Source organism: Platalea leucorodia (assembly GCF_965183815.1).
Source record: "Platalea leucorodia genome assembly, chromosome: 2".
Taxonomy (NCBI): Eukaryota; Metazoa; Chordata; class Aves; order Pelecaniformes; family Threskiornithidae; genus Platalea; species Platalea leucorodia.
This window is the reverse complement of record NC_138824.1, coordinates 92,704,914-92,717,877: the sequence shown is the minus strand read 5'-3', so window position 1 is coordinate 92,717,877 and position 12,964 is coordinate 92,704,914. Positions and strand designations below refer to the sequence as shown.

The window sequence follows — 12,964 nt, the reverse complement described above, 5'->3', positions numbered from 1 at the left end:
ACGAATTTAATATAGGCATGGGCTTGATATCTAATGTAAGTGTTGTAAAAGATGTTTTATTACGAAAAGGTCTGTGTCTAAGGTGGCTCACCAGTTAAACAACTGATTTGGGGAACTTCTATAGACCAGGCAAGCATTTGGAGGAAGGGCTTTACTCCTTTAGCACCCAAGAAGACAGCAGCATTGACTTAAAACAGTACCACTGAGATCCCTCTGTGCTTTGCTGAGAGTAGGGAGGACTCAAGCTAGTTGGTTTCTTATCTTTGTATTTCAGTGCTATCCATCCATTTCACTCCTGTATCCTAGATTTTTTTAAAAAGTTCATGTTCAGACCATGACTGATAATGCATGGCTTGCTATTTTAAGCCAGATTTAATACAACAAACCTTTGAAAGAAACTGAGAAGCTCTCACCTGCTTATTCTTTTATATGTTTTAGGAAGACAGTGGTTCAGTAATAAGCACGGAATTCCTTTTTCTGAGTTCGAGGTGACGAACAACCCCTGGTACAAGTGTGCAGCAGGTCAGGGAGTGTCATTAAAACTGGCTGAGTAAGGAAAGATCCCTGGAGTTTTAAGAACAAACATGGCAATATGTTCAGAAAATTAATGGGTGACTTAAAATACACACCCTCCAAGACTCTTCACATGATAAATATGCTGTCTCCATTAGACCACTTGCAATTCTTCTTTGCCCACTTTCTAACAGTGTAGAAATCTGATCATATTTCCATTAAAATCAAAGCCAAATACTTCAGTGCTCTCTGCGCAGGATGAGAGCCTTATTATATTTCAGTAGCATTTTTTTATTCCACAGAAAAAGTTTCTTTAATTCTGCTTAAGCTCTATTCTGATTTAATAGACGTGTTTCAAACAGAATTATGTGGATTTAAATATGGCTCTTCTGAAAAATTCCCCACCAAGAGTTGATCTTTGCTAGCATTTGCCAACTGTGGCTTCCTCTCCTTCAGAAGTTGACATAATTCATTGTGTCGCTAACAGTTCACAGAAACTGATATTAATAAATACAAACTGGTAAGCTGTCCTTCTGAGGTAGCATGGAGTGCTTGGATAACATTTAAAAATCATGTAAAGGGAGAACACATCCTGTCTGGCAAGTTGAGGTGTAAAATATGCTACATGCAACTAGATGGCTACACAAACTTGTCTGAAATTGCAGGAGGAGGCCACCACTTTCTCTGTGACTATAAGAACTTGTCAGCAAGGTCTCGTGCTGTGGAGGAGCCCTCGCAGGACTTGGCTGCAGAGTTTAAAAGGCAGTAAGCAGGTGACTGGGCTGAACAGGAGACCGATGGTATACTAAACTGTGGCTTTTTCAAGGCTTTTTGGACTTGTTTGTTCATTTTCTTCTATGCTGCTGGTTTTAATGCTTTTTTTTTTCCTCTGCTGCTGTTATTAAAAGTTTTGGTTCCTTTTTTTTTTTTTAAGACCTTGTTACCTGTAATGTACACACAGAAGTACTGTGCTGTGTATGGGTGTCTTGTACACATCAGAAATTTTATTTATAGCTATTCCAGATACTGCCCACGTGATCTTTGCTTTCTCAAACCTGTTTCACCATCAAAGAGGAACAGCTGAACAATAGGGCCGAAAGCAGTGTATGCATTTAAGAATGCTTCAGAAAATACCCATTAAATCATTTAGCAACAAGTTTTTTCAGCCTTGAAAACCAGAAATGGCAGTCTTGAGAACACAAAACCTCTTCTTGTTTGGATCCCTGCACTGTGAATTTGAAGATGTGAAACTGAGAGTGTTTGAAGCAGCTGAGCGATGGCTCACATGCCGGGTGCGGGACTTGGCTTGACTCCATCCTCCTCATCCCCCCGCAGCTGGGGTGGGGATGACGCTCAGAAATCCAGGTGGTTCCTTTCCAGTTCCCTGCTTTCCTACAGAGGAATGGCTGCTTTTCAGCTGCCTGCACTATCTATCTCTTGGACAAGACGTTTACGCTTGTATTCGGAAGCCTGAAAGATGCTGGTGTGCAAAGGAGATTTCCTCTTGTAAGGAACAATCTTTCCCAGTCACCCTTCCCTGACCCCTCCTCGTTCCAGACACTGGCTGTAGCCAGGATAAGCTGACTCATAATAGCAAGCATTATGCTAGAACGCTTTATTGTTTAATAGCATTAAGCTTTATCAGTGTGAATTGGCTCCCAAATGCATATGGCTGCCTAGACCCTTCAGCAGTCATTATGAATAACAGTAGGATAAAGGCAGTTAATTGAGGGGAAATCCCCTCACACAGACAAAGAAAATAGATTTCTGCAAAATTGCCAGAACGTGGAGGGCAATGCAAACTTCCCTAAGGTAAAACTTGGCTCTTTTACTCTACCAGAGTGCCAAAATAATTCCCAAGAAGCAAAGGGATTTGCGTTAGTGTAGCTGAAATTAGAAGCTGGGCTGTCCTTCCCAGACTCCAAATAGGAAAAAGAGATCCAGTCTTTACACTTTGTATTGAATGACTCCCACATGCTTGGGAGTTAGAAATTTTCCTTGTTAAAAATGAAGTGTACTCCTCGTGGGTCAGCTTCTGAGTTGCTGATACTCTGCTTGTTGAGCGTGTCAGCTAGGCCCTCAGGTCCACAGAGAAAAACACCTATCCTGGAGCTGTTAAGAAAATGAAAATATGGTCAGGAACTAGGTATGGAGCAGCTGGATGTTTTTCCTGTAAATCAATGTTATGTTCTGTAGGTGCAAGGGTTTTTTTTCTCAATTGCAGGAACTACAGTAGAACTGCATGTCTACCCCTTAAAACCTATAACGCCTTAAAACTTGCAAGGCACTTACTGCTGCTTCTAAAACAAATGGTGGGCTAAATCTCAGCTCAGCAGAAATCAGTGAAGACAGGTTTATTGACCTCAGTGGAATCAAGGAAATAGAGCTTCAAAGAGCTTATGGCACAAATTCTTGAAAGGAACTGTTCTGGTTTTTGTCCTACTAATTTTGGGTGCTCAGCTAAAGGTCATCCCTATTCAGGTTTTGTTTTTTGAGGTAGAAAGCATTTTTTGAGGTATTTAGACCTCACCTGATATTCCTATCTAGTTCAGCTGGAATGATGGGGTATGTTTTTTCTAAAACTTCTGCTAGTAAGTAGACACTCCATGAAGTATCTCACCACAAAGGGATGATTTTTTTTTTCAATTGTAGGTTAAAACAAGACCATAGATCATGTCCATGGCTGAAACAAGAATAGAAAATACCTGGAGACTGTTAGAAAAAAAATGCTCCTCAAACTTAGTCAGCCAAAGGAACAAGATTGTGCTATTATGGCATTTAGATAGAGGAAGTCAAATTTGTACAGGTTTACCCAGGATGCTTCCCTGCAATAGTTTTGAACTCATTTTCCCAGTTAGGTCTTCCATACAACGTTTTCTGTTTAAGGCCTGTAATCACATCTTTCTCTTCTTCATGATGCACTACGAAATGAGTGGCCTGTGGGAAAAGAAACACAAAGGACAGCGTAAAGACAGAGTTAGATATGGCAGTATTATGTCCTGGTAAAAAAAAAAAATAATAATGTCAATACACACTGAATTATTTCAAAACTGAGAATGTGGAATTTATGGTGTTTAGCAAGGAAAGTTAACATTGGTAATGTCCTGCCTATTACTATCTATCTCCCCCTTTTCCCCAGGTTGGATGATGTCAAGAGTTAAAGCTATGAAGCATTGAACACAGCAATTAATTACGTTTCTTTTGCAATGAACTGGTTTAGTCTAAGAACTATAAAATAAAGCTGTAAATTAAAACAAAACTTTCCCTTCAGGTACACTAATACAACTCCCTTGACCTTAATGAAGTCCTGCCAGTTTGATCTCTGGAACATTTGATCCATACGAGGAGGTCTTGTCCACCCTCCCTGTGTGACTTTCACCTAGACGAGCTAAGCTAAGTAGAGCCAGGAAGATGAGAAGAGGTGGTTAAGGGCAGAAGTTCAGGCCTTGAAGAATTCTGCAGCACTTTTATATACCAAAAAAGTTACAGGTAACTTTCTCCCCAAGCAAGAACTGTGTGACTTTTCTTCTTTCCTTCCTGTTTTTCCATTGCCTGTGTGATAACTTCCTACCTTACTCCTGTCCGTCTACCTGAGCTAGAGCACTTCAGGCACATGGTGAATTTTGCAATCGTGAGATATAAGTAAAATAAAACATCACTAAAAGTAATAGAGTGAGCACCATTCCTGACTCAATCATACATTATCAAGTGGCTCATGGAAGAGCTGCTCCTTTGTATCCCTATAGTGACTTACATGCGTAGGATCAGATAGACAACTCATAAGAGTCCCGAAACAAATATGCTGCCGTCGCTCAAACCTCGTGCATTAGCTCCTCCAGTCCCAAATGCTGCTAGAGATACTTGCATGATCGGCTGAGGTTGCTGCTCTGAGGAAAGACTGCTTCCCAGAGTGCACAGCCAGTGTAAACCAGAAAGGAAATCAGACTGCACATTAGCAGCTGATCCCCTGTAACTTCTGATGGATAATACCTGCCTGCATTTAAAAACTCTGAGAGCCAGATGGAGGCCCAGGATAAACACCATTTGAACATTTATCAAAACATAACATGCTAACGTCAACCTCAGTGCATATGGAAATGATATTTTCCACCGTGTTGTTACCTGAGATTCATCCCAGCCTGTAAGGTAGATGTTATAGCTGAGAAACTCTGCATTATTCCTCTCCTGCATTTGAGCTTCCAGAGATTGCAGGAGGTCAGCAAACCATTCAAAGGCATGAGTGTCCCTGCAAAGCCAGTAAAAATAGATCTGGAAGAGACAAGAGTGAGCTGTCAGGGGACATAGGCACTTATAGTTTCTGGCTTTACGTCTGCTGATAGAATGAGGATTGTAGAGTTCTTGTAGAAATTGCCCTGCCCACTTCAGTAGATGGGTAGGCTGGTATCGAAGCTATTCAGGAGTTTTGATGCTTGGAGGGTTGTGAAGCCGAATGAGTGACTGCAAGAACATGGAAACATCTTTCTATTTCTCTTCCACCAGTGGGTTACATTTTTAGTTCATGATGTTTCCCCACTTACATCCTTGTAAAACAGTTTTTTAGGACATCATAAATTAATGATTTAGAAGTAGACTCTATCTCCGTGTCTGCTGGCTGGCAAGGTAAATTAAAGCAGGTAACAAAACCAGTTCTGTTCCCTAAATATGACCGTAACTGCAAAGTGTGACCCCGCACATCTGCAAAGGGAGTTCCCAGAGCAGGAGGTGAGAGGAGGATGGTAGCAGTGATCTTCCACTGACATAAAGTTGCTCTCTCTGTTCTTAGGGAAGGAATGCAATATTTGCACAGGCTGTATTAGTGCCTTGGACTTCGTGTTTCTCACGCAGATTGAACAGCATCTCCACGGCCAGTGGAAATCCCCAGGGCCACGGTCAGGATTTGCATGTGTGATTTTGCTCGTAGGCTATTTCTCCTTTCATTATGTTTTTACTTTTGACCCTCCCTCTTCCCTGCCTGCTAGTCTTGCGAGGTAACTCGACTCTTCTCTTAGGACTCTTGCATGTCTGGAGCCAGACTACTTTTGCTGGGCCTGTTTTGATTTGGGCTGTCGGCCCTTGAACAGTTACATGGGTTCTGGGAAAGAGGACACGCACCTTTTTGAGTTTTAGGTTGGTCGCATCGTGGCAGTATTTGTACCAGACAGACTTGAGTACAGATGCAAACGGGGTGACCCCTATTCCAGCTCCCACAAGCATAACAGTTTCATAACTGAATACATCCTCACTCGCTGTTCCAAAGGGACCGTCCACAGCTATCCTGAAATTGAAAGTACGCTTAATAAATCAATAGTGAATACTTACTAGCACCATTTAAAATAACAATAAAAAGAGAAGATATTTGTCTGCTATAACACACATTTGGGTTGAATACTAGTCAGCAAAAGAAGAGGTGGGTTTGATAGGAGGAAACTGGAAAGAGCCGTCTAAGGCCTACATCTACGACGGAAGTAGTTAAGGATTGTATCACAGGTGCCACCAAACTCATTGAGCAAAATTTAAACTGTCATAGGTGTAGGTTGACTTTACCGTGGAGACTCTTTGTACATACTTGGGCAACTTCCATGCCTCCTGGAATTCTTGCTTATCACATCCACAGGCATTGAACAAGCCCTCTGTCCAGTCCCCTACAATACGGACATGAATGCTGAAGTAATCCTCTTCTGGAGCAGAGGTTAATGTAAATGGATGCCATTCCAGTTTAGACACTGCTGGACATTTGACAAAAATGTATTGCCCAACCTCCATCTTGAAGCCCTTCTTCATCATCTGGAGCTCAATTGTCTTGAAGGGATGAATGACCACCTACAGTGAGAGGGACAAGGGGAAAAAAGGGAAAAGAAAAAGTCTGTCTTCACTGTTCACTGGATGTATCTACATCCTTCATCACTAACATCGTCCTCTGCTATGTGAGCAAGGAAAGCAGGTGAAACTTTGTTCCCAGCAGACCTGCGAGTGAGGAACAGCACCTAACAGCCAGAAGAAAGTCTGCAGAAGATGCTGAATTTTGGTTGCAGTATTTTTTCACACCATGCTTGCAGTTACTCCAAAAGGGACAGGTCAGATTGGCATATCTTGTAACACATCACCAGATCTATGTATGCACATTGTTAATTCCAGATTCACCTTACATAGTGGCACAGAGCACAGTGTTAATGTATTTGACTGTATATATAGGGGAAAAACCGTAGCGCTATCATACAGATAGGGAATTGGATACCTAGTGCCACTGGGAACTGATGTTTTTGTGTTATAGCTGGGTGGGACCTACAACATGGGCATTTGCATTCTGCCTATCTTTAGCCAAGAATAAATAAAAGCCATATTCTAGAAGCAACGCTCGATTTCTGTCACTATGATTTTTTAATCCTAAAGTTGTCTGCCAAGGTTATTTTCAACTTTCAGAAGAGATTTGCAAGAGGGAGAATCAAGTCTCTCTATCTATTAATGTAGGTATTAATAATAGTGCTTAGGAATGTGGAATAAGTTTTCTGCCAACAGGGAACTAAGCAGATGCCATAGTCATATGGTGTAGAAATGGCTCAGAGATATTTTGGTAAAATTACCAAAGAGCACACTAGTATATAGGAGCCTTCCAACATGTCAGCATCATGCCAGAGCACAGTAGAGACATCTAACGTCATCCCCCAAATCCTGCTATGACTTGAACAGAGCGTGTCCACAAGATGCAGCACAGTGCCATGTGAGGAAATTACACTGGGAAAGGCCAGGATAGTTTTTATATGTTTGAGCTCAGTGCCATGCTAATTTGGCTGTCAGACTTTCAGAACCAGCTTTAATATCTCTGCAACACACTATGGGGAATGGAAGCTCAGCATTAGCTTTGGCTGCACAAAATAGGCACGCCTAACTCTCCTTTTCAGGAGTCATTTGTTCTGCTGAAAAATCAGAATTGCTAAATATCTGGGTAGTTTTGAAAACAAAGATTTGATATCTTAAACACTCTTAAGGCTGTGGAATTTCTACATTGTGGAATTTTTCACTCAGTACAAAGAAAATTAATTTCTCTTTCCTGAGATTCAGTCCTGTGCCCTAACTAACTTCCTCCTCTTGCTCTCTTTTAGAGACAGGCTACATTTAGATGTTAGAGGTTGGCATTATTTTTGCATGATAGCAGCCAGAACATTCCTGAGAGGTCTTGCACAGATAACTTTGTCTGTCATGTAGGAGTCATCGGCTTTGCTGTACCATTTGGAAAAATCGGTAATGTTTTGCCCGGTGTTAAGCGTAGCACCAATACATACCTTTGTGATAACAACCTTCTGCTGTGACCTCCAAAACCGCACCAACCTCTCACACAGGTACAAAAACATGGGACCTACTACCCACTTCCATGTCTGTAAGCAGAATAAAACGAGAAGTCAGATGATAAAGATGGCAATTTAGATTGAGTCCTGGAAATGCTATGAGCAGACATGAAATTCAAACAATGTATGTTCTTTATCAACCAGAGTAGGGAACCCTTAAGAGGTAAGACACCTTCAAAATTACTTCTGGTCGGAGAGGGAATTTCTCTCTGTTGAATGTTGCAGCTGGCTTTTTAGTTGCTGCTAGAGTTGCAGCAAGGTATTTTCCTATGAGTGATTTTATCTCTGTCTAAAAATTAAGGTAACTAAGTGAAATGTGGAGTAAAGCTCTGAATGTATTATTGACTCAGCTCTGTATTACTGCAGGAAAAGATGTGGTTTCTGTTAACAGATCAGTCTGAAATGTGAACAACCAACCAGCCTAGTTAGTGAATAAAAGCTGAAGTTTCAATGTCACCTTTCCAGAGGCATTAATTGTCTGTTAATGATCATTAGTCCATTAATAATGTGAAACTATTTATTATGTGGATTATAGCACTTTCTAGAAATCCCCACAAGCCGCAAAATACATTTTGGGTATAAACAGTTCTCAGATACGATTTGCTCTTTTGCTTTGCCTGTAAATTGTGCTCATTTTATGGCATGCTGGAAATGGGTTGTCTGTCTGCAGTCCATTTCTGCTTATAATCCATTGTGCTGAAATCTATCGCTTTATGTAAAGAAAGCTGCCACTGAAGAGTGCTGGGGGTTACGTAGCTGCTTTTCTACAGCACGTGAGTATGTTATTTAACAAAAAGAGTAAACTGTAAACATTTTAAACTGGATTTACACTCAAGACAACTGTTCTTACCATAGGAGGATTCCCTGAAAACTGGGGGATTGGGCAAGCTCCCTTCTTTCCCCAGTGAGTGAAGTTCTTGTAGCAAATCTCTGGATTATGTACAGCCAGACTCTCAGCTGTCTGCCCTCGTACGATACGCCTGGGAAGAAAAAATCATTAAGGCAATGAAATGAAAATGAAGGTATCTGTCCCTTAATGTTATTCTATTTATGTACTACTCTATTTATGTGGAGTTGTGGACTTCTGTGGTGCTACAGCTTTGATACAGCTTTACTGCTCTAATAAACCCAGAAAATTGCTATTAAAATGAAAAAAATGGGGAGGAAAGTTTGTAGGGAAAAATACTGACTACAAGATCAGGCGAGGAACCGAGAGGTATGTCCATTACCATTTCCAGAAAGTAGGAAAGCTTCGTTGTTTTCAGAATTATCCTACCTTTATCTTCAATAAAAACATAACCTGGAGTGGGCAAGGTAATCAATTTCCTAGTGACCAGTACAGAAATTATTTCTGTTGTTTATCTTAGAAATTTGGAGAGCCCTTTCCAACATACATTCTTCCTTTGACCCTTCCTCTCCCTTTAAAGCTGTGGAGTAGCTGTTCAGTTGGTGTGAATTAGCACAGATGCTTCTGACGCAAAGCAGCTATGCCAGCTATACCAGCTTATGTCAGTTGATGATCTGGCCTCTATATTCTTGCTTGTTTAGGGTTTTTTGTTGTTGTTGTTTGTTTTATTATAGAGAAGCCTGACTTCTCCAGTTCAGCTGTATTTCCAGTGGCAGAGCTAGTGCTGAAAGGCAGTTTCAGTTTTGAGGGGAAAAATATATTCTGATCTTGTTTACTATTGCCTGCCTCTGACTGGAGTTCTGCCAACCTCAGGGGCGTGTTAGAGTCCCCAGAATGATGGTAATTAGTAGGATGAGGGTCATAGTAGAGAAATTCAGATTAAGATCTGCTGATTTTTCCCTAGAAACGGTCTGATTCTGATCAGGCTGTTCAGTTTTATGCCAATATGATTCTGTTGATATCTTCTTCCCATGACGTCTCTTTCTGCTTTTCTAGCTCGGTTTCCATGAACTAGACTATGTTTCTGATGTTTCAGAAAAATGTGGTATCTAAGTCATACGTATGCCTAGCTTTAAGTGACGGATTTATCAGAGGATTACTAGAAAGCCTGTGCACAGTCTTGAAAGTTAAGATTGCACCGCTCATGAATATTACTGATGAACCTCTTCCTCATTAAAGGTTTGATTAACATCCTGCCTGAAAAATAAAGGGAAGGAATGACAGTGTCCCAGGAGCATCACGAGTTGCAATTTGCGGGAACATCAGCCGTTGCAGTTTACTTCCCCACTGAGTGACAAGGGGTTCAGCTGAGCCGCCCTCTGGGATGAGTTACAGGAACAGGAGGAGCCGGTTTCCTGCCACTCCTCACCCCATTGCTTAAGGGAAAGTGGGCCTGGGTTTTTTTTTTTGCCTTGCCCTGTGCTCCATTTGGGGTTTGACAATGCCAGTACCCTGTACAGGAGAAAGAAAAGACTTATTTTCCCATATTACTCAGTGTAGATGCTCTTCCAGTACTGTAATTAAGCTTTCGGTAGTACAGCCTTCTAATAACTTCTTTTTCGGCTGAAAGTTTTACTTCGGCTTCCAAGGCAGAGTGATCTGAATCTCCGTACTCTCTCCTCTTTACATCTATTCTGATCGGAAGTTTGGGACATTTGTCTGTGACACATAGCTCATGCACAAAAAACATCAGTGCTACAAAAGTGCTGTAACACTTGTAATGGACAAGAATCTGCCCCTTCGATTCTATTAATTATCTTTGGTTCAGTTTTCTGTATATACATATATGTATGTATGTATGTATACAGATGTATAACACACAGCCTTCTGTCTCCTGAGATAAACTGACACCTATGCCTCTCTCTAACATGTTACTTTGAGACTGTCAAATCATATTTATTCCATAACATCCATCTTTGTACACCTAGGATGCCTTCCTTGACTGTAAAAAGCCCATTGTTAGTGTATTAGTATTTTTGCTAAACTAAAAATGTCAGTCTTGCCTTTAAGGCCAAACAAGTGAGGCCACTGAGTTCACAGCCAGAAAGTATCCTTCCCTCTACAGATAATAATATTCCTGTGTTTATCTCCTTCCAAAGAATAGCTGAGCTTCTCTGACAAGCATGTCCAACCCCACTACTGCCCAAACTCTTGTCTTTTCAGTACAGTGCAATTAAAATTGTGGAAGTATACTGAACATCCAAGTAAATAAAAAATCAACTTTTATTAAATATATGCTCCTCACTGGCCTCTAGAAAGGGCAATACTTGCTTTCTGATAGCATTGTGTAGTAACCGCTTGCAAGTTTGGACATTTTGTCATTAACTGTGCAATATTTGCTGCAGGAAACATGAACCAGTTGTTCTTTTCCTTCAACAGGTTTTGCTCAAACCTTCTCCTTCTTGTTTTGGAAGTTGGAATGGACAAATATGCTGGTGGCAATTCTCATATGTCTTCTATTTTTGTTCTTCCTGTTGTACTCTCATTTCTGTCTTTTTTTCTGGCACTACTGGACTGAGAGGAAGTGTTTTTGAATAGTCATTTTTGCTGGGCATTTTTAAAGCACACTTTCTAGCGCACCTAGAATTTCCTTGAAAATGGACAATATAGTGTAATTATGAACTATGAAATGTAGCTTGGATACTTTAGCCTTTTTTTTTTTCTTTATGCATCAGTTCTGTGGTTTTATAAAATGGAACTAAAGTTCATTTTTCTAAGTGTTAAATTGTGTTTGTGTAGTGCTAAAATTGTTTCATTAGGCTTTTCAGCTATTTCAGAAGAAGGTATGGAATGAGCCAACAGTGGAAAAAGATGTTTGGCATTTGGAAGTTACAAAAACTTACAGTTGCCTATATTTGAGCTGCAACAGCTAAAAATTGATTCTGAAATGCTGCTGATATGAAAAGTTCATCCAAGTCTGAAAGATAAATCTATGTTATTATAGCTTTCATTTTCCCAACGAAATCCTACACTCTGTATCATTTTTATGCTGAGGTCTCCTTACATGCATGTGTGTGTTGCAATTTCTTTTAGGAGAGAAAGATAAATTAACAATTAGAAACAGGAACCTTGGAAAAGAGCTTTCCAATTAAAATATCAGGAGTATCAGAGAGCTTAAGTATGCCAGAGTCTCATAAAGCCTCATGCATGTGAGTAGCTTGTTGCATATATCAGTGAGAGCCTCTTGGCTTTCAGAGCCTGTATTGGCCCATCATTACCATCAAAAGTAACTGCTGCTTAGTGACTTAAGTCCCTATACTTATGTGTGTAGAGGGCTTTACATTAAGATACAGTAGTTATCACGTATTGTGTGATTAGCGCAAATACTCACCCAGCACCATGGATGACAAGGCCAATAAAGAAGATGACAAAGAGATGGTGGGTGTACCAAAATACTTCAAAATATGATCTTCGGATGGTTTTGGTGGATGACGTGATGATTAGTATGAGGGCCAGCGTGATGATAACGCCAGTGAGGCCAGCCAAGTATGTGAAAGCCACATATAGGCCCCCCATAGGATTCTGTGAAATAATTGCACACATTGGTCTAAGCAGAGCAAGCTGAACCATCAGTCTGTCTCACTCACCAAATCCTTCACCTTATTGTAAATCTTTAAGTCATCCTCTGTGATTTGTATGCCAACAATGCCAAAATCCCACTCCATTTTTGTTGCACTGCAGATTTACCTTTACTAAAGTAAGTGGAAGTAGAGAGAAAGGGTTTTCCATCGATTCACACACCAAACATTGTTTCTTATTCTGCCACTGCTCAGCAGTACAGGTTTGGGGAAGGTGAACACATTTGCACAGCTCTGTTATTAAAAGTGGGAGTCCTACATCCATATTTAGGGAGCTAAATGAAAGCTCTCGTTTTCAGTGACATTGTGCAGCTGTGGGTCTCATACCTCATACAGAGACTGGACGCTCCGTGCTTCTGAGGAATGGGGAAGTTCCTTATTTTTGTTTTGTTTTGTTTTGTTTTGTTTTGTTTTGTTTTTAACCAGAGCTTAAGCAGCCCAAGTTCAAAATTTTTACATTGATTTCTGTGTACCTTTCTGTGTGCCACGTCTACCTTAGAAGACTGCTTTACAGGGTATTTGTTTTTACATAATGTTTTAAAACTACTTTGAAATCCTCAGGTGAAAAAGTTTAAAGTACTACCAAAATTCAGCAACAATATTACTGACAAATATAGAAGAAT

General features: G+C 40.5%; 1 protein-coding gene across 3 annotated transcripts in view; it reads right to left on the bottom strand.

The window, feature by feature from the left end:
* Positions 1–1,043: 1,043 nt before the first annotated feature.
* Positions 1,044–12,964, bottom strand: part of CYBB (cytochrome b-245 beta chain) — a 31,256-nt gene continuing 19,335 nt past the window's right edge. For 2 of the 3 annotated variants that reach the window (XM_082337641.1, XM_082337640.1), the window contains 8 exons: positions 12,095–12,285; positions 8,707–8,836; positions 7,794–7,886; positions 6,080–6,333; positions 5,626–5,788; positions 4,636–4,782; positions 3,326–3,450; positions 1,047–2,625 (listed from right to left, as the gene is read on the bottom strand). In XM_082337641.1, coding sequence (XP_082193767.1) covers positions 2,499–2,625; positions 3,326–3,450; positions 4,636–4,782; positions 5,626–5,788; positions 6,080–6,333; positions 7,794–7,886; positions 8,707–8,836; positions 12,095–12,285 — 1,230 coding nt within the window. In that variant the 3' untranslated portion in view covers positions 1,047–2,498. Of the gene's footprint in view, positions 2,626–3,325; positions 3,451–4,635; positions 4,783–5,625; positions 5,789–6,079; positions 6,334–7,793; positions 7,887–8,706; positions 8,837–12,094; positions 12,286–12,964 lie in introns of all 3 variants that reach the window. The other variant, XM_082337642.1, reaches the window with a different exon arrangement.